Genomic DNA, 19590 nt, shown 5'->3' with positions numbered 1-19590 from the left:
ACAAATACACGTCGCCTGTTTGTACCTGACACAAAACACAGCGTTGTATTTCACATTTCCACCTGTGTTTAGCAAAAAAGGTCAAGAGACCAGAAGGCATATGCCATGCCTGTAAAGAAGTAGTTTAACTTGTCCTCATCGGTGGAATTCCCATTCCAGTGCAGCTTTTATGACAGAAATATGTCTGTCCATGCCGCAGGACAGTTCATACTCCCTCCTTATTGGCATTGTACTCTTTTATGCATAAAGCTGAATGAGTTTGACACTAATATCAGTTAATATTAAATGAAATTTTCTTTGAGTGTTTGGCCCAGCTGCAGATCTTAAGTGGAGGAGATGACACATTTTGTTCTAACTTTTTTATTTCTCTGTTTTGTTTATTGTAACCCAAGAACTTTATTCAAGAATGAAGCAAACTTTTCTGGCTGTCCAGGAGGAAAAGGTTTCAAAGCTGACAAGTTCATTGACTGCATTGTCTCCACAAGAGTGCAGTAAAAACAGACCAAAAGCAAAAATTAAAGAAATAGCCATCTCATGGGAAAATTTTAAATATAATTTTCTTTCTATGCATCCATACATAATTCTTTAGCATGGAAATATTAAATAAGGATATGTATGGAAAGGAAGAGAATGCCCAGAGCAGCAGGCCCCAGCCAGCACTGGCTGGTAGGGAGCCTTGCTGAGAACACACTTCCATCAGCTTTCTGAGACAAACTCAACTTTGACACTTTTTAATCTTCTGTGGTCGCAGTGCTGGGAGACTGAGCAAGATCTGAGGCTCTGCTCCATAAACCATAAGAGGAAATCCATCCTATTTGAACACATGGAAGAGTTCTCCCCTGATCACAGAAAGGGTCAGAAAGAACAGCTACATCAATCTGTCACTTGCTAGTATCAGGCTGCAAATAAGGCTCGAATGCTTGGCACTGCCCAACACTAAGAAATAAATATTCCAAAGCTGACAGAAGCACCAAGATAATAAGTTTAGGAAACTTGCTCAATTTAAATGAATGCCAGGCCTGGTCTGTTCAGAAAGCTCGTCTGAAACATAGGAAACTCTGCTTGCAAGGCAAAGGAACAAGATGCAGACTAAGTAAAGGGCGTTACATTTTTTCTGCCTTCAGTTTAAAAGTCATCTTTTATTTTTAGAGTGGAGTCAATCATGAGTAAAGAGAAAACAGTAAGATACAGTCAAAACCAGGAGGAGAAATAAACCCAACAGGAGTCAGGATGAACTCTAAAAAAAGGAGCTAGGAGTTTTGGTGATGGTGGGATTTTTTCACACATTGTTTGCTTGTGGGGTAGGGGGTTTTTTGTGTGTTTTTGTTAGTTTAGTTTAAATTTTGCTCCTAAAGTGACAGGCAGTGGATCTGTGAAACTACTTGTCAGATGGTATGGTGGATTTAGGAAGTTTGGTTAAAAGGGCAGCCTGAATGAGTACCTGAAAGACAGGGGTATTTAAAGTTACTAACCAGATAATATCTATATCTGCTTTATTAATCCCCTGAATTGAAGTGTTTTTCTTTTTTAATCTAAATATATGTTACCTCAAATGAAAAAAAATATTTATAAGTGGTAATAAAATAATTATCGTGGTAAAAAAGCTTGGTAAGTGTGGTAAATTTCTACATAGTGTTAGTCTATTCACTCTGGAAAATGTAATATCCAGATGGAGATGACAGAGAAGGATGTAAATTACCTTGTTGCGTTCTCAGCTGTGCAGTCACATGGACTGAATGCTCTTGCCCAGCAGGAACAGCCCCAGCAGCTCCATACCTGCAGTTACAGTAGAGGACACAGCCATCTCTGTGCAGCTGTTTGGCCAGCTCAAGCTGATGGTTCATCAGCTTGTCATTTATTACTACTATTAGTGGTTTTCCATTCTCTAGAGTCTCCAGCCAGCTACCAGCACCTACAAGAGGAACAGAAAACATGGTGAGAGATCAAATATCCCCCTACTCGCTGCTGAAAGAGGGGAGCCTCTTGAACAACCCAGCTGTGGAGCTCAGCACTCCCAGTCAGCTCACCCCGGGCTGGAGAGACCTCATCCCACGGAGCTCCCGCAGCCCCAGAAGCAGCCGGGCTGTACGTGTGTGGCTGATGACCAGGTCTGCGCTCTGCAGCTCCTCAGCCAGCGAGTCCTTGAACCGGAACGCTTCCACCGCCGCGGCCGGGCTGCTGCTGGGCTGCGGCTGCGGCAGCGAGCCCCAGCCTGCCTGCAGCACCAGCTTCTGGTACCCGCGGCTCTGCAGCGCCTGCGGGCACAGCACCGGGGGATGGAGGCGATAAGGGGGGCGGAGAAGATGGTGGGGAGGGGGGACGGAGAGAGAGATGGAGAAGAAAGGGGGGATGACGGAGGTGGAACGAAGGGGATGAGGCGGGGATAGAGAGGCTGTGTGAGGGCTGTGCCCAGCTCCAGACGGCCCCGGCCCCGGTATCACCCCCCCCTCCCCGTCCCACAGGCCGTCCCTCCCCTTCCTCAAGCAACACTTCATGCTTCTCCGCCGGGCACCCCCGAACCGCCACGGCGCCCTCAGGCGCCCCGGCACTGCTGCCGGGATGTGGCAGGGAGGGCAGGGCAGCCCGCGGCGCACAGGCGCCAGCCCCGGGAGGGCAGGCCCGGGCCAGGGCCGGTGTCGGTGTCTCGGCCGACTGACCTGCAGCGCGGGCGGGGAGGCAGGGAGCGGGCCGCGGCGATCAGCTCATCGAAGCTGGTGGTGCTCACGGTGACGAACGTGGACTTCATGGCCACCGGGACGGGACGGCTGTGAGGCCGCCAGGGGGCACCGCGCCCCCCCGCAGAGCTCCCGAAATGGCGGCCGGGCTAAGGGGAGGGACGGGGCAGGTGGGAATGCCTCCTTCCCTCCCTGTCCCTCCTTGTTCCTCCCTGACCCTCCTGCCCCTTCTTTTCCTTCCTTGTCCCTCCTTGTCCCTCCCTGTCCCCTACCGTGTCTTCTCTTCATGGGTTTTTCCCGTCCGCCCGTTTCGGCGGGGCTGGTGCCACTGCGCCGTGAGGTTCTCCCTCACAGTACCGCACCAGCAGCGATGGTGGCTGCTCTAATGAGCCCACTGTCCAGCAGCGTTTTGAGGGGTAGCCAAGGCTGTTCCAGGGTTTTAGATTTTCAAGGAGAAGAGGTAAAAAATAAATTTGGAAAAGGGATTCGAAAAGTTTTGGCCTGCACGTGTTATTTCAGCCTTGGGGACGCACATAACTCGCGGACGGCCTGTGTGGGTGTGTTCAGAAGTGCCATTGCCAGAGCAGGGCCACAGCCACCCTCCCTTTACAGACTGACACCGGCCCAAGCCTCCCACAACACTTACTGGGGGAGTAACACTTTAACTTCTACCCCAAACTCATGAATATTAAATGTGCTAACACAGTTATGAATATTAGATGTGTTAAATGTGTTCACTGAAGAGTAAGAATGACCCCTGAACAGTTGCACAAACAGAGTTGGCAGTTTTGTTCCTTATTAGTAAGTGTAACACAATGCATAATTTGCTACAAAGATAAACCAAAGTTAGACATCTAAATCTATTTATTTCCTGAATTAAAGTCAACAGATGAGGTCACAACTGTAGACACAGTTGTGTATACATGTTGTTGGAAGAAGGATGCAGCTTCTTGTGGAAACCTCTGCCATGTTAATGCCTTGTTCACAATGCTCATTAGCCCCCTGTTGTTTTCATTTAGCATCATGAGCCACGCTGAAATGTATTTATTTTTTGATTAAAGGAAATAGTGCTGACAGTAGACACTGTCTGGGGGAAAAATACTGTAGAGCAAAACATTACTAGTGTCCTGAGTGCACAGGGACTTAGTGGCTCTGCCCAGCCTCATCCAGCTCTTGCTGTTGTCCCTCAGGAAAAGGAATCTGGGAGCTGAGGGTGGCCACAACACCAGCCAGGTAAAGAGCTCACCAAGAGGACATGGTCCAGTGACCATCCGGCAAGGACAAGGACACAACGTCAGCCCAGGAAACCCAAACAGCAGTTCAGGAACAGAATTAGCAGCAAAGACACCCACGAGTCACCTCTGTCATCCCAGCAGGAGAAGGACATGGTCAGGCAGGTTCAGAGGAGGGCCATAAAGAGGCTCAGGGCCTGGAACATCTCTACTGGGCAGACAGGCTGGGAGAGATCAGTGTTCAGCCTGGAGAAGAGGAGGCTCCAGAGACACCTTAGAATTCCTTCCAGTGCTTAAAGGAGCTCCAAGAGAGAGCTGGAGAGGGACTTTGGACAAGAGCCTGCAGTGACAGGACACAGGGAAATGGCTTTAAACTGAAAAAGGGCAGATTTAGACTGGATATTGAGAATTAATTCTTTCCTGTGAGAGTGGTGAGGCCCTGGCAAAGTGTGCCCAGAGAAGCTGTGGCTGCCTCTGGATCCCTGGAAGCATCCAAGGCCAGGCTGGATGGGGCTTGGAGCAGCAAAGGTGTCCCTGACCATGGCAGAGAGTTAAAACTGGATGAACTTAAGGTCTCTGCAAAACCAAATCATTCTATTGTTCTATTTAAACCCCAAGGCTAAATAAAGTCCCTGTCCAAGAGTGTGAGTGGAAGCCCCAGCTGAGACTGGTCACACAATTAGTGCAGTCAGGGTCCTGACAGCTGTGGGAGAAGAAGGTGGATTTGGGATGAAAAGGAAAATACTAAATTTTTCAGGTGTTGGAGATGAGGTTCAGCACCTGGTAAAGGACAGGATAATTAAATGTTAGGAGTTTTGGGGTTTTATTCCCTGTGTGTCACTGGAAGTCAGTGTCCTCTGCAGCGGGCACTTCCAGCTTCATGCTGTATAGGGGCTAGAGGAAAAAATATTCACATGTAAAATTGCAGTGACTTAAATTTGGATTTTCACTGGAGGATACATTCCACTTGCACATTGAATCAGGCTTGTTAGGGTGATTTTAAATGGAAGAGAAAAGGGAAAACCATCCATTAAAGGATTCAATTTCATGCTAATTTGTACCTGCTGTTTTAATTAGAAGTTGTGTAGGGCATAAGTAGGATTTTGCCCATGAGTGCTTAGGCTGAGGTCTGTGAGAACTACACATCACTCTCAAAATGAGGTGCTTGAAGCTGAGCCTGTGCAGTTTTGAGGCAGGTAAGAGATCAGGTAATCCAGGTGTGCTGCTGTGCCTTGTTTCATTGCTGCCTCTGCCCCGTGTTCCTGCACATAAACCACACTGTGCTCACAGACCTGACCTGCCAGTGACTGCTCAGGGGATTTTTACATTCAGTTTGTAACACCAAAGACACCCTTGATGCCCCAAAATTCCCTTTGCAAGACAAAGCTCAACTCCTTCCAGTCACCCAGCCCCCTGCCCAGCTAGGGGCAAGACCAGGCCCTCAGCAGGCACTTGGTGGGGGCAGTGGGTGCCTCAGCCTGGCCATGGTCAGACACTGAGGAGGAGGAGGAGAGACCCTTTGTCATCATGGAAGAAGAGAAGAAATGTGACAGAGATGACAAGTGGGGAGATGTTGGGGCCCGAGAGCTTGGCCTGAGGGAAGAGGGGACAAGCTGTGAATTCTTCCAGTAGGTACCCGCAATGGAAGCCAAGGAAGAGTCCCCATGCAGAGCAATGAGTGCCCACGAGTTGCAGCAGTGCAAGGCGGCTGTGAGGGTGCTGTGGGGAGAGGGGGCACAGCAACAGCCCTACCAGTGGCAACAAAGGGCAACAGCCCAGGAGCTACCCCCAATGGAAAAGGAGGTGACTGAGCCAAAGCTGAGCCAGCAAAGGCAAGGAAGTGCGAACAGCCAGAAGAAGCAGGCACATTCTCCTGCCCCCAGGGAGGAGGTGCCATCAGCAGGGACACAGAGCCCAGTCCCTGCTCCAGACAGACCCTGCTGCCCCGCCAGCCCCTCACCCAGCCCACTGGGAGCCCAAACCCCCAGGGAGCAGTGGGAAGAGGCAGAGCAGGGCTCAGTGCTGACAGAGAAGGAGAGTGAGGAGGGCACCTCAGCTGGCAGCAATGAAGACTGGGAATCCTACAGCCAGACTGAGCTTTGCCAAGAGTACTAAGGTGGGGCAGAGCCAGAGCTGTCCCAAGGAGAGTTCAGCAGCTCCCAAGACCTCTCCAGCTGCAGCAAAACAAAACTCAGAGAACTCCGAGATGATTCCACGGAGAAAGACAGCAGCAGCAACGACCTGCCAGAGAACTGCTGTGCAGGTAACAGCATCTTCAGCTTCGGGCCCACTCCCTTGCTGTGGGAGGAGGAGGAGGACGATGGCTGGCATGAAGTCAGTATCCTGGAGCTGTTTGAAAGAGAAGGCAGGGCCCAAAGGCTGGCAGATCTTGCGACAGATGGGCTGCCACTACCCGTCCCTCAGGAGGTCTGGGTTGAGGGGCAGGCAGCAGAGTCCCTGTGTGCCTCGCTTCCCTCCCTGTTCAGCGAAGGCTCCATGGGCCAGCAGGGGCCCGAGGCAGGGCCCCAGAGCCCGGGGCCTGCCCCGCAGAGCCGTGGCAGCGCCTCAGCTGGCCAGCCGGGAGCGCAGGCCCACAGGCAGCCGCGCTGCCCCGAGCAAACGGCCCGGGTGCCTCAAGCAGGCGCTGCGGGCACTGCGGGCGCTGCTCTGCTGGCCCTGCCTGGCGCGGCAGCTGCAGGAGCAGCACCCATGGCCCTGCCCAGCCCGGGCCAGCCGATGATGGCTGCTCCCTGCGTGGGGCCCCAGGGAGCCACATGGGCGGCCTCGGCCTGGACATGGCCCTGCAGCCTCAGCTGCCCCGGCCAGCCAGGAGCATCTCCCCAGCACCCACAGTCACTGCTGGGGCCAGTCCTAAACAGCAGGTGTGGGACACAATTGGTGCCAGAGCGCTCAGCAGGGAATCCCAGAGTCATCGAGGTGGGAAGAGACCCTGACGCTCACCCAGTGCCACTGGCACTCTGGCAGCACCATCATCACCGCACAACCACGTCCTCAAGGGCAACATCCGCACAACTCCTCAACGCCTCAGAGACGGCGACTCCACCGCCTCCCTGGGCAGCTTCTTCCAGTGCCTCACCCCTCTGTCAGAGAAAAATTCTTTCTGACATTGAATCCAAACCTCCCCTGGTGCCATCAAAGGCCATTTCCTCTCATCTTGAAAGGATTCCGCGCTGGTCCTTTGGGATTGTATCCCTGAGGAATGAGCACAGGTGGGAGCTGTTGCTCCATGGATGTGACTGCAGGACTTTGACTCATACCATTCCTCTGAAACAAACTAAAGTTGAGTTTAAGAAATAGTAGTAGTAAAAAAAAAATTTAAAAAATCTTACACAAAAGATATTTTGAAAATATTTAAAAAAAAGAATAGGAATAAGAAGAAGAATAAGAAATAGTAGTAGTAAATTTAGTAAGAATAATAAGAATGAGAATAGGAATACGAAGATGAAGAGGAAGATGAAAAACTAGTAATTAATATAAGAATATTAAAAATCAAGAATGACATAGTTAATAAGCATAGCAAGCAAATAAGATTACTTAGAAGGAGAATAGGAAGAATATTTTAAAGAAGAAGAATAGTAGTAGCAATTAAGAAGAAGAAGGGGAAGAAGAAGAGAAAGAAAGAAGAAGAAAGTATAATAATAAGAAGAATATTAAATCCAAATTCACATCTACACGTCTTCTAGAATCCCGGAATGCAGGAAAGGACCTTAAAAAGTATCTACTTCCAACTGATCATCTTATAAGCTCTCTCCAAGACCTCTTTTGTACTTCTATCTCCCTAGCTCCCATTTCTTGTTCAGTAAAATCCATGAACAAAACAATATGGTTTCGTTCTCCTATGGTCTCATTTGTGCCTTCACTGGGGCTGAGGCACCTCTCCCTCATGGCACCTTAAGCCTGGATGGACCCATGGGCAGGTGCCTTCCAGGCACAAGCATTCCAGCATTCTGTCAGGGACTCCCTGCCCTTCTTCCCTCTGCTCCCAGCTGCAGAATGTGCAGCAAAGCCGCCTTTGCTGTCTGCTCGGGGAGCCCAGCCAGCTGCTGCAGCCTGACCCTGCCCTGCACAGCTCCCCTGGCAGGCACGGCAGGAGCAACGCCCTGGCAGCCTCAGCAATCGCCCTCTGACATCTCTGGCACTCACTGCCATGGGCTGCAATTCCAGCTGCCAGCAAGGAAAAGATGCTCCTGCCCTTCAAGGCCAAATTCTGAAGGGGCCAAGACACAAGCAGAGCAAGATCTTACAAAGACATTTCACTGCCAGCCTCCAGAACTTCATCCAGGGCTGTTTGAGCACCTGAGTTGGGAAGGAAAAAAAAAATCAGGGGAAGGTCTTTGGCTGGGAGCTGCCACAGGTAAAGAGAGACCGTGTGGAAGGGAAAAGGAGCAGACAAAGGAAGGCAGGAGAGAAAGCAGGACACAAATGGCAACCAGCTGAGAAGGTGGCACTCTGAAAACCAAACTTGAACTTATGGAATAGCAATGGGACAGAAAGGAAGAATTCTAAGACTTTATTTACTCTGCTTCTCTGAGCAACCTGTGCCAGGACTTCACCACCCTGACAGGGAAGAAGTATTTTCTAGATCATACCTGAATTTCATCCCTTTTACTCTGAGCCCTGAACATCAGTCCCTGAGAGGGAGCTGAAGAAACCTCTCCAGAACTCCAAGTCAGAATCCAGCTCCAAACTTTCTTGGACTTTTAATGGGTCCCACTGAGGTTCACAACTGAGAAAGTGTCCAGAGGCCCCAGGCAGAGCAGAGAACTGGAGGCACTGATGGCACCTGGGGAAAAAGAGAAGCCAAGTCCTTGTGCCCTGGGGCACAGCAGGGTCTGTGCCACCAAGGGCTGTGAGGAGACACCTTGTCCTGAGGCCCTGGGGCCTCCTGGCACAGCCCCAGCCAGGCTGGGCACTGTCAGCCCCTTGTCCTGCCCTCAGCATCCGCCCCTAGCCCACATCCCAGTGGCCTCAAGGATCTGCTGGAAGGAGTCCCTGGGGAGCCTTGCTCAGCAATGGCCCTGGGGGCTCCTTAATGCTCCCTGCAGGGACTGCAGGTTTTTCAAAGGACTTTGGGTTTTGCTTTTGCCTTGGAGTCTCTGAGAGGTTTCTGCAATCATGGCCTCCAATTATCTGCTGTCATTAGTCCCTGCAGAGGCTTTGTCAGTAACAACACTCAGTGGGGCTCATTAATGCTACAAGGTACTTCAGTTATTTTAAGGTACTTGGTGTTTCCCTTTGGATACAGACTCTGGGAGAGGTTTGTGCAATCATGGCCCCAATTATCTGTGTTAATTAGTCCCTGGAGAGCTTTGTACTTACACTCAGTAGGGCTCATTAATCCTTTGAGACCCTCAAGGTGTTTAAGGTACTTTGGATTTTCCTTCCCACACTGAGTGTTTGAGAGGCTTTTGTGCCATCCTGGTCTCCAATTCTGTCCTGTAAGGAGTCCATGAGGAGCCTCTGTTGGGGATGGACCCCAGTGGGAGCCATTAGTGCTCTGAGACACTTTGGAGTTTTCTTCTGACTTTGACTCCTGGCAAGGTTTGTGCAATCTCCTCCCAGGCCCTGAGGTTCCAGGGCTCACGCCAAATGCACCACGGGGCTCATTAGGATCAAGCAAGTCATGACAAACCATGGCTCTGCCTTGATTTCCCTCTGCTCCAATGCAGTTCATTAGGAGGGTTTCCTTTGACAGTTATGGAGAAAGAGTTCAAAGAGCTTATAAGAAATATGTATTCCTGTTAAAAAGGGTGTCTTTTATTGCTGTTCCTATTACACAAGAAGTGATTGCAGCATTCAGTGGCTGATATTGATGCAGGGACTCTCGTAAGGAGGTCTGGCCACGCTGGGGAGGGGCTGGGGCTGCGGGGGAGCTGGGCAGGGGACACAGCCAGGACAGTGGACCCCAACTGAGCCCGGGCATAGCCCAGACCAGAGCACATCATGCTCAGGGTAGGAATGGGGGGAACAGGGAGGAAGGGGGGAATTTTGGAGGGAAAGTTTTTGCCTTCCCAGGTAACACTTAAGGCAAGAGGGGGCCCTGTTTCACCAGTGGGCAGGGTCACTACCAAAGACACAGACACCAGCCTAAGGAATTGTGTCATTTATATCATGCACAGCTGCAGAGATTTACAAAAGGATAAGCTCAGCAAAGCACATCATCATTAGCAAAGAATTACAAAAGAAGCTCAGCAATCCATCATAACCCATCATTACATTTTGATGACTAACCCCTTGGTGAAACACTAGAGGTGTTTGTGGCAGACAAAGATTCTGGCTGACTATCAAGGTACACCTTACAGACATCAGGAGTACTTTAGTGACACCGTTCTTCATTCTATTTTCTCAATCCCATTGGAGTTAGGAACAAGAATTCTGTTGTCCATGGAGCTTGCACCTTTTTAATTCCAGAATAATGCCCCAAGGTCCTTTGCTGTTCAGCTTTCCCATGCTGTCTGTGGCTAACAAGGCTTGGGGGGACCCTTTCCCCTCTGACTGGAAGGGGCCGGGTCCCAGTCCCTGAGGCGCACCCAGGCTCCTGGATGGAATTCCTGTGCAAGTCCCTCAGTGTCACAGCAGCCTTCACACGGAGCCCCGTGAATCAGAGCATTTTCCACAGGGGCCCTTGGGGCAAACAGGGAGATCTGGTCTGGCAGGATGTGTAAAACAATCTCCTGTCAGATCTACTTGTTCTCACACAGAATCCCTGGCTGCAGGGACACATTCCCATTGTTCCTGTCCAGGTTTCAGGACTCAGAGTTGTTTTTCCTAGCAGCTGCTCCTTCAGCTGCCTCGGGAGGGCCATTTGGCCTCCAGACCCACACTCTGGCTCCATTATTAGGGCTGCTGCATCCAAACCCTTTATCCCCACAACGGTGGTGACTGGAGGTGGATCTCCTTTTTTCACAATTGTTCTTAAAATTGCAAGATCAATAATTGTGCTACTCTGTCATGGGGTTGAATAATCCAATCTTGTTCATTATTGTTTGACAGAATTACTGTAATTTCTCCTGGATATTCTGCACCAATTCCTCCTGCCATGACAGGAACACTTTGCAAGGCCAAGCTGCAAGGGAGCAGTTACCAAAGCAAAGTGTCCTGGAGGAATCTGAATTCCTGTTTTGGTATTGATAGCTCTCATTTGATTTGAATTTATACTAATGAATTCCAACGTATGAAGGCCCAGCCCCGCAGCCTCTGGGCTGGCCCTGCCAGGGGCCATCACAGCCAGAACAATTTCCCAGGCAGCCCAAGTCTCACTGCCCAGGGTTGGATTTGCAAATTGGGGGCAGCCGTGCACAGCCAGGGGGCTCCATTTCCCCAGTGGGCCATTGTGAAGGGCATGGAGCACATCTGGGAGATGGGCTCTCCATGGGCAAAGATTCCATCTCCTCATTTTTTACACTGCTCTTTTAACAACCCGTTCAACCAGTCCTGCAGCTTGTGCATGAAAAACCCTGCAGGCTTAATGACTGTATTTTTCACAGGAACAGACAAAGCACTCTGCATCACAGCATCAGCACACCCTGTAAAAATAGCCAATTTCCTCCCTTCCTCCTTTTTCCATTGTATACAATCTCACAAAGTTGACCGCTGACATTAAGGTCCTGGCCAATCCAGTTCTGTAGGGTATTTAGTGTTACATCCCTGAGCAGCCAAAGCTACCAAATTAGTATTGTCAACACTACTTCACATTATTATTATAATTTTATGCATAGATAGTGATATAAAAATATAGATAAAAGTAGATACAGACATATATAAATATATATATTGAGGTCTTACTATACTATAAATACATATATATTATTATGTATATAGATATTTCACTTGCACAAATGCATCTGAGCTCAAAATTAAAATCTTCTTCTCTTGCTCCATGTGGGAGCATTCCAACAATAATTGTTCCTTCTGAAGGTGCTGTTTCCAATGCACCCTTAACAAATTCATGTTTGTCTGCCCAAACCCACAAGTTCTTTTCCTTTTCCATATGCAATTTTTGGATGCATTTAAAGCCATCCAGGGGTGCAGCTTCTTTTACCCGGCTGCCCCACTGCCCACACGGGGCTCTGATCTCAGCCCACTCCAGAGCCAGGGAACTCCAGGGAAGGGCTTCCCAGCTGGGAACTCCTGATGGCACTGATTCCTCACATTGACACTGAACAAGTGACATTTTGTTGGCATCTGGTCAGACTGTGCCAGTTTTGTTTTACCAGTGGCCAAAGTTAGCACCAAGGGCACAGACTCCAACTGAAGGAATCAGTGTCATTTCCTGCAGTTCAGAGCAGCAAAGAATCACAAAAGGAGCAGCTCAGCAATGCAGCCAACCATCCCCACCAAAGATTGCAGCAGTGATTAAGAAAGATCCAGCAGCATTTACCCTCAGCCTTTACCATCCCCCAGACCCACACAGCAGCTGGGGAAGCTGTCACAGCCAAGGGCTGCAGAGCCACTCCTGGGCACTGGGAATTCCTGCAGGTGCTCCAGCCCCAGGTGAGGCTCCAACCCCGCTGGGTGAGGGCCCAGCTCTGACAGTGCTGAATGAACAAACTGACAGCACTGCTAGTGTGGCAACATCTGCTTTCATCCTCCTCTTGGGTCCCTCCCAAAGCCTGGCCAGGGCTCAAGGAGGAACCAAGGGAGCTGACTTTGACCATACAGCCCCAAACAAGGCCAGATGTCAGATTTCATGGCCTTGTATGGCTTCTAAATACACAAAGGTCAATACATGTCTCACTAAGGAGTGGCTACATCCAGCACAGTGCTAATAACCATGCATATTTCATCAGGGAGCAGATACAAAGATAACCTTTGCTTGGAAGGTTCATCCAGAGGCCACCTTTGGCTCAGGGCCTGCTTTCCAGGCCTCACTCAGGGCTGGTGTCCAGGCCTTGGCACTTCAGGGACGTGGTTTAGTGCTGGGCTTGGCACTGCTGGGTGAGCGGCTGCACTGGGTGAGCTCAGAGGGCTTTTCCAACAGAAAGGATTCTGTGATTCCATGATTATATCCACTGCATTCAGCTGGGGCTATTTTAGCAGCATTGCTTTGCTCCAAAAGTTCCCTCTTGCCCAGCTCCTGTGGCCTGAGGCTTCAGCTCCTTCAGCTCCTGGTGCTGAGTTGCTCATGCTGAACGAGACGGCTCAGAGAGAAGAACACAGCCCATGCAATTCCTTCTGGGACACGGAGAGGGGAGGCTGTGCAAACAGGAACATTGTTTGCTGTGGCCTCCTCTCTGCCCTTCACGCCTTTCAGCACTTTGAACCAGCCAAGAGCTTTCTCCAAGAGTGCAATGGAGCAGCTGCTCCTGCTCCCAGGCCTGGCTCTCTCCAGTCTCTGCCCTTGCCTGGTTCTGTCCCTCGTGCTGTGCCCTCTGTTCCCCCAGGGCTCGCTGGCTGCTGCCCAGGACTGTGGCACTGGCACAGATCCAGTGCTCCAGAGCCTCCTTTCTGTGCCCTTGCAGCTGCCTGGGCACAGCAGCCTTTTCCATCTGGAAGCTCCCCATGCACAGGGAGTGCCCAGCTCCGTTCCTTGCACAGCCTGCAGGAGCCCAGGGCTGCCATCTCCAGTCCCTGCTGCCACTGGGGGCTCCCAGGTGCCTCAGGCTGCTGTGACACTGCTGCACACGGGAGGGAAGAGGGGCAGGGGCTGCGCTCAAAGTCAGCTCCATCTGCTGCTGCTGCTGCTGCTGCTGCTGCTGCTGCTGCTGCTGCTGCTGCTGCTGCTGCTGCTGCTGCTGCTGCTGCTGCTGCTGCTGCTGCTGCTGCTGCTGCTGCTGCTGCTGCTGCTGCTGCTGCTGCTGCTGCTGCTGCTGCTGCTGCTGCTGCTGCTGCTGCTGCTTCTTCTTCTGCGGGGTCATTTGTTCAGCCCTGTCTGCCCAGAGTCAGGGATCAGATCCTGCTAGTCTCTTCCAGCCCTGGCTGCTCAGAGTTTGGGTCTTGGAGCCTCAGGTGGCCAAAGGCAGCTGCTGCTGCTCCCTCTGTGTGCCCGTGTTCAGCAGTGCTGCTCCATCAGTCTGTGCCCAGCAACGGGGAAAAGCCTCAGCCCTGCAGGGCCAGGAGCTGCCGGGCTCTGCCTGAGCAGCTCAGCCAGCAGGAAGGGAGCTACTCCACACAGGAACCAGGAGCAAAGGACATTCCTTTGATAGGACATGTTTTCTACTGAAAGGAGAAAAAAGGAAAAAGTAATAAAAAACTATATAAAGTGTGAAAGATAAAAACAAAACCCAAGTGTGCAGTTAAAAATCTTCTCTAACTTTGAATTAAGAGGTAACTGATCATTCGAAACAGAACTCAGTTATTCATTTTGTAAATGTGCTGATGGCATGGATCCATCTTAGTGATGTCAGCAGTCTTTATAAAAAGTTTTTGGGGATTGTTTCCAATATTGTTATTTTAAATTCTGGTCGAAACAAGAGGAAATTGCTTTGTGCCCTTCCAGCTCCAAGCAGGACTGGGAATGGAAACTCTGTCAAAGCCCAAATCCTTTACAAGATGACCTTCCTTCTCAGCCTGGGAATGAGCTGCACATTCCCTTTGAAACTGTCAGGGATCTCTTAGAGACACAAAGTCCCACTGCCAGCTTTTTGCTCTGGTTTGGCAGTGCAGATGGGCAATTCTCCATCCACCAGCTCCAGACTGCACTGCCTCAGGAGCACGGCCAACTCGCCAGCTTTGGCCCACTCGTGGCACTTCTAGAGGAGGAAGAAAGTGCAATTGCACAATTCCAGCCAATCAAGAAGGAAGAATGGGACAGACAGAACACCCTGTGCAGATCCAGGTGTTCAGCTGGACTGTGGAGAGTTTGGGTCCTTGCCAATTGCATGTGTGTCCCCAGCTGCAATCTCTGGGCCTGCAGCAGAGTCTCACTCACCAGCCAAAGCAGAAAGCTCAAGCGCTGTGCTTGCAAGGCGCTCGTCTGATGCAGAGCTGTCAGAGCAATGTGAGGGCAGAGCCAGCCCAGCCGGGCCCAGGGCTGAGCCCAGCAGAGCCCTGGCAGAGCCCAGAGCAGCCTCAGCACCCGCAGAGCCCGGCTGCAAGGAGAGAAAACAGAAACTGCCCATCAGCTGAGGGCTCCTGTGCCCTTGTGCCAAGGCCTGCGGTGCCCAGGCCATGCTGATTGTGCCCAGAGCTGTGCCCAGAGCTGCCCATCCCTGCTGCCTTTGGCACAGAGCAGGAGGGCAGGACATGTGCCCAGCCTGCAGCCAGCCACGGCACATTCAGCCCTCAACAGCTGCCCAGAGCAGGATGCTCCTGTGCTTGCTGCCAGCTCCCAAAAGCTCTGATCCCACCCTGCCAAGCACACAGGGACCCACCTCACGCCAGCCACGGCTGCAAGAAAAGCTGCTCCCAAACCATGGCCTCAGCCTTCTCCAAGGGCACGGCCCATCCACGCCACAGCTGCTCCCAAGCACTTCCCCATCCACACTGGACCACCTCGAATGCTTCCTCTGGAAAAACAAACAACACATTTTTGAAAAGAGATTAGATGCAATAAGGGAAAACAATAAAAATGCTATAAACTCTTATCTCTGTCAGTGCCTTGAGGAAGGCCCAACCCCTGCATGCCAAGGAAGAACCCACCCACTGGTGAGGGAAGCCCACACTTTCTCTCTTCCCCCCTGCACTGCCCCCCAAAATCACAGTGACCCTGAAGCAAACAAGGGCAGTGGAGCAGCCCAGCCCTTCCTTGCCTGCACAGCAAAGCAGCTGTGCACAGGTTCTGGAGCCCCACCTCTGCTCCCACCATGGGGCTTTGTTTGTGTCGGGCTGGCTGCCCCAGCCCCAGCCCCAGCCCGGGGCACGGTGGGTGCTGGGGGCTGTTGGCAGGGCCAGGAGCCCACTCCCATTTCGTACCCACTCCAGCCCATCCTCCCAGCCCTGCCAAAAGCAGCTTGGCAGCCACTGAAGAATGAGTTGCATCTGCCCCAGCAAAGGCGGAGCCTTTGTTTCCCCGCCACGCTGGGTCATGCCCACATCTGGCAGAATTTCCTCGGGTGGGGACTCATCTGCAAATTCCCTGTGGAGTTTGGCTTTGAAGAAGGTGCCAGAATCAAAGTGCATCACCTTCAGCCTCCTGTGGCCAGGCTGAGGAAGAGCTTGTCATCCCTGATGTCACCCTCGCTGTCTCCAGCAGCAGCAGCAGCAGCAGCATCCCCACCCGGTACAGCTTCTCCAAGGGGCTCCTTCTCCTTCCCTGGGGGCAGACCAGGCTCTCAGGGCTCTGCCCAGGTCCCAGCTGTCAGGGAACCGGGACAAGCAAAACCAGCTGGGATGGCGGCTACCAGTGCTGGGCAGAGCAGCTCAGCTCCAGCACAAGGGCTGTGTGTTCCCATCCCATGACCCCGGTGCAGTGACACTGGCAGCACAAAAAGCTCTGGGTTCCTTTGCTTCTCATGGCCAAGGCATATGTGGAGCTGGAATTTACCAGGGCTCTGGATCAAAGTGTGCCTGTGGCTCTCTCCCTTCTTCTATGGCAGAGGAATATCCCATATCCAAGGATCACAAAACAGGTCTTCCAGTGCGGGTCTGTCCAAGGAGTTCACGGATAAACACCACCTGATCAGGTCTTTGCACTCTGGGGATAGAAAGCAGAAACTGCCGGTCAGCCAGAGAAGGCTCCTATCTGCTTGGCCCCACTATTCCCATGCCCAGGCCATGCTGGATGTGCTCAGAGCTGGGCCTAAACTTTCCCATCAATTCCCTGTTTTGGAGGAGAGCAGGACATGTGCCACCTCCTCAGCAGCTGCCAGAGTGGGATGCCCATGACCCCGCTGCTGGCTCCCAGCACTGGGATTCCCCCCGTGCCCAGAGAAGAGGATCCACCTTGAGAGAGCCGTTGTGGCAGCGGGAGCTGGCCCCAGCTGAGGTTCTGGCCCCTCCTGAAAGGGTGCTCCCCGCAGACCATCTGGTGCAGCAGGATGCCCAGGGACCAGATGGTAGCTGGCTCGCCATGGTACCAGCCAAAGTCGTTCCATTCTGGGGGGCTGTAGGACAGTGTTCCTATGGAATACAGATGGAGTTCATCAGGGGGATGCTGCTGCTCCCAGAGCCTGGCCCCAGCATCCCTGGGTGTACGGGGGCTGTATCAGGGGCACACAGGGTGACCACTGCCCTCTCGCCAGCATCTGGGACTTGTACACAAAGTTAGGGTTGGAAAAGAAGCCTTTGGTGCTGGAAGAGGGCAGCCCTGGCTAGGCCGACCATGACATGCAAAGGAAAAACCCACTCCATGCTGGGGAAAAAACCTGCCCATATCCTCCCTGCCTGCATTGCCCCAAAAATATAATGAAGCCAAGGCAAACAGGGCGAGTGGAGCAGTCCAAGCCCTTCCTCTTTTCTGCACACTAAAGTGGCTGGGGCACAGCTTCCGCCCTCCCTCTCTGCTACCCCACCCACGGGGGTTTTGGTCGGGCTGGCTGCCCCAGCCCAGCCCTAGTCCTGGGCAGAGTGGCTGGCAAAGGCTGCCAGCAGGGCTGTAAGATGGCTGCCCACCCAGCCCCGCTCTAAAGCAACTCAGCTTAAGATTCAGTGCCCTGACTGGCAGCAAAAGGGAGAATCCCCGCTGCCACAGCCAGCTTGGGCTGGGAGATGTTGGGCCATGAGATGTCAGCAGCGGGAGCACAGCCCTGGGTAGGCTCACCTGCAAAGTGAGTGTAGACTGTGTCCTGCAGGTAGGTGCCACAGCCAAAGTCAATCAGTTTGGCCTGCCCGGTGTCCAGGTCAACCAGGATGTTCTCTGGCTTGATGTCCCTGTGCAGGACCCCGCAGCTGGTGCAGTGCCACACGGCCTCCAGCACCTGGCGGAACAGCTCCCGCGCCTCCTCCTCGGGCAGGAACCGCCGTGCCTGAATGAAACGCTGCAGGTCCTGACACTGCTCTGGCCGCTCCAGCACCATCACGATGCAGTTGGGGAGCTCGAGCCACTCCAGCAGCTGGACCACACCGGGGAAGCCAGTGGACACCTTGGCCAGCAGCACGACCTCCAGGGGTGCGCTGGTGCCGTCGGGCTGCGGGAGGAGCACGATGCCGTCAGTGGGGCCGATGCCGTGCCAGGCCTGGGGAAGCCCTCAGCCAGCCCGGGATGCTCTGAGCCCTGCGCTGGCCCCACGCCCGCTCTCCCTCGGGGCGTCCTGGCGGCTCCCACCGTGCCGGGCCCCGGCTCATCCCCGGCCGGCAGCCCCGGCTGCTGGCCCCGCTCACTCACCAGCTCGCCCCAGTGCCGGACGCGGTTCCGTGGCACCCTTTTGATGGCCACCTGCAAGCCAAGGGCAGCAGCGGGGTGAGCTCGCCGCCCGCACTGCGAGCCCCATCCTCCGCCCTCCTCCTCCTCCATCCCCTCCTCCTGCGCCCGCCGCCGGCCCCGCCGCTCACCGGGGCGCCGTCCGAGAGCCTCGTGGCCGCGAAGACTCTGCCGAAGCCGCCGCGCCCCAGCAGCGATCCCAGCCGGTACCGCTCCTGCAGGGCCTCCTGCGCCGTCCCTGCGGGCGAGACGCGGCTGTCAGCGCTCGGCCCGGGGCCAGCAACGACCCCCGAGCGCCCCTCACCCGCCCCGGGCCGGCCATGCCCAGGCGTTCGCTCCCGGGAACGCGGCACGGGAGGCTCGGGGCCGGCGGCCGCGCTGCCGAGCGCCGGAGCTCGGGCCGGGGAAGCCGCAGCGGAGGCGGCGGGAGCGGCCGCGCCGCGTGTGTCCTCCGCGGGCCCCGGGAGGAGCCGGGGCCGGGGCTGGGGCCGGGGCCGGGGCCGGGGCCGGGGCCGGGGTCGGGACTGGCGGAGGCAAAAGGCGGCGATGCCGCCCCCGCCCCAGGCACTGATGCCCGCCCAGCAGCGCCACCGCCAGCACGGCCAGAGCCGGGCGGAGGCGAGACCGCGGCGGGACGGCCGGGGCCGGGCACGGGGCAGCCCCGCCCGGGGCCGGGGACGGGCGGGGGCATGGCCCAGCCCTGCAGGGGAGAGAGAGGCGGGGAGAGGAGAGGGACGCCGGGCAAGGGACCCCGAGAGAAGGGTGCGCGACAGCGGGAAAGGGAGAGAGAGAGAAAGAAAGAGAGAAGAGAAAGAAAGAGAGTATTCAAAATATCTCTTTGCTCTTTGCTGCCGCCGCCGCCGCTGCCGCCGCTGCAACTGAAGCACCGGGGCCGTTCGTCCCCGTGTCCGTTCCCCGCTCGCCCCACGAGCCCCACGTTCGAGCCCCGCGCGCCCCGGGGACAGCCCCTCCGTCTGCCCAAACACGGGAACTTTGCAGTGCTGGGCCCAGATGCAGAGCCCTGACTCCTGCACTCTGGCACAGCGATCCCCTCGCTTGCTGCTGTGCATTGTCCTTGCTGAGGGGCAAACACTGTCGGGCCACCTTCCCTTGGGGTAGGATTCCTACCTGAGCCCAGCACTGCACTGACACCTCCAGTGTTGCTTTCCTGTAAAAACAGGGGAAGGAAAACTGTGTGTGGCTCATGGTATTTTAGAGGGTCTAAAAGTCACTAAGTCACCGATCTTAGAGGTGCAGTGCACCTGGAATTACTGGGATGGAGAAGTAGTGCAACATGGAAAAGGGGAGCATAGAAATAAATAGAGGAAAACATCTTGGATTGTTTCTTTCATTTTCATTTCACTTCTGGAAAGCTGTTTCAGTTTTCCAGGAATCTTCTCCTGTCTGCTCTTCCCAAGAATCT

General features: G+C 53.7%; 1 protein-coding gene across 1 annotated transcript; it reads right to left on the bottom strand.

The window, feature by feature from the left end:
* Positions 1-377: 377 nt before the first annotated feature.
* On the bottom strand, positions 378-2746 carry LOC134433454 (UDP-N-acetylglucosamine transferase subunit ALG13 homolog). The gene is made up of 5 exons (XM_063182307.1): positions 2676-2746; positions 2090-2265; positions 1777-1912; positions 822-834; positions 378-476 (listed from the first exon to the last, which is right to left on the bottom strand). Exons 1-5 carry the CDS (start codon positions 2744-2746, stop codon positions 378-380), a joined length of 495 nt encoding a protein of 164 aa, XP_063038377.1.
* Between the last annotated feature and the right edge of the window lie 16844 nt (positions 2747-19590).

Source organism: Melospiza melodia, unplaced genomic scaffold (genome assembly GCF_035770615.1).
Source record: "Melospiza melodia melodia isolate bMelMel2 unplaced genomic scaffold, bMelMel2.pri scaffold_18, whole genome shotgun sequence".
Taxonomy (NCBI): domain Eukaryota; kingdom Metazoa; phylum Chordata; class Aves; order Passeriformes; family Passerellidae; genus Melospiza; species Melospiza melodia.
This window is presented reverse-complemented; position numbering and strand designations above follow the sequence as displayed.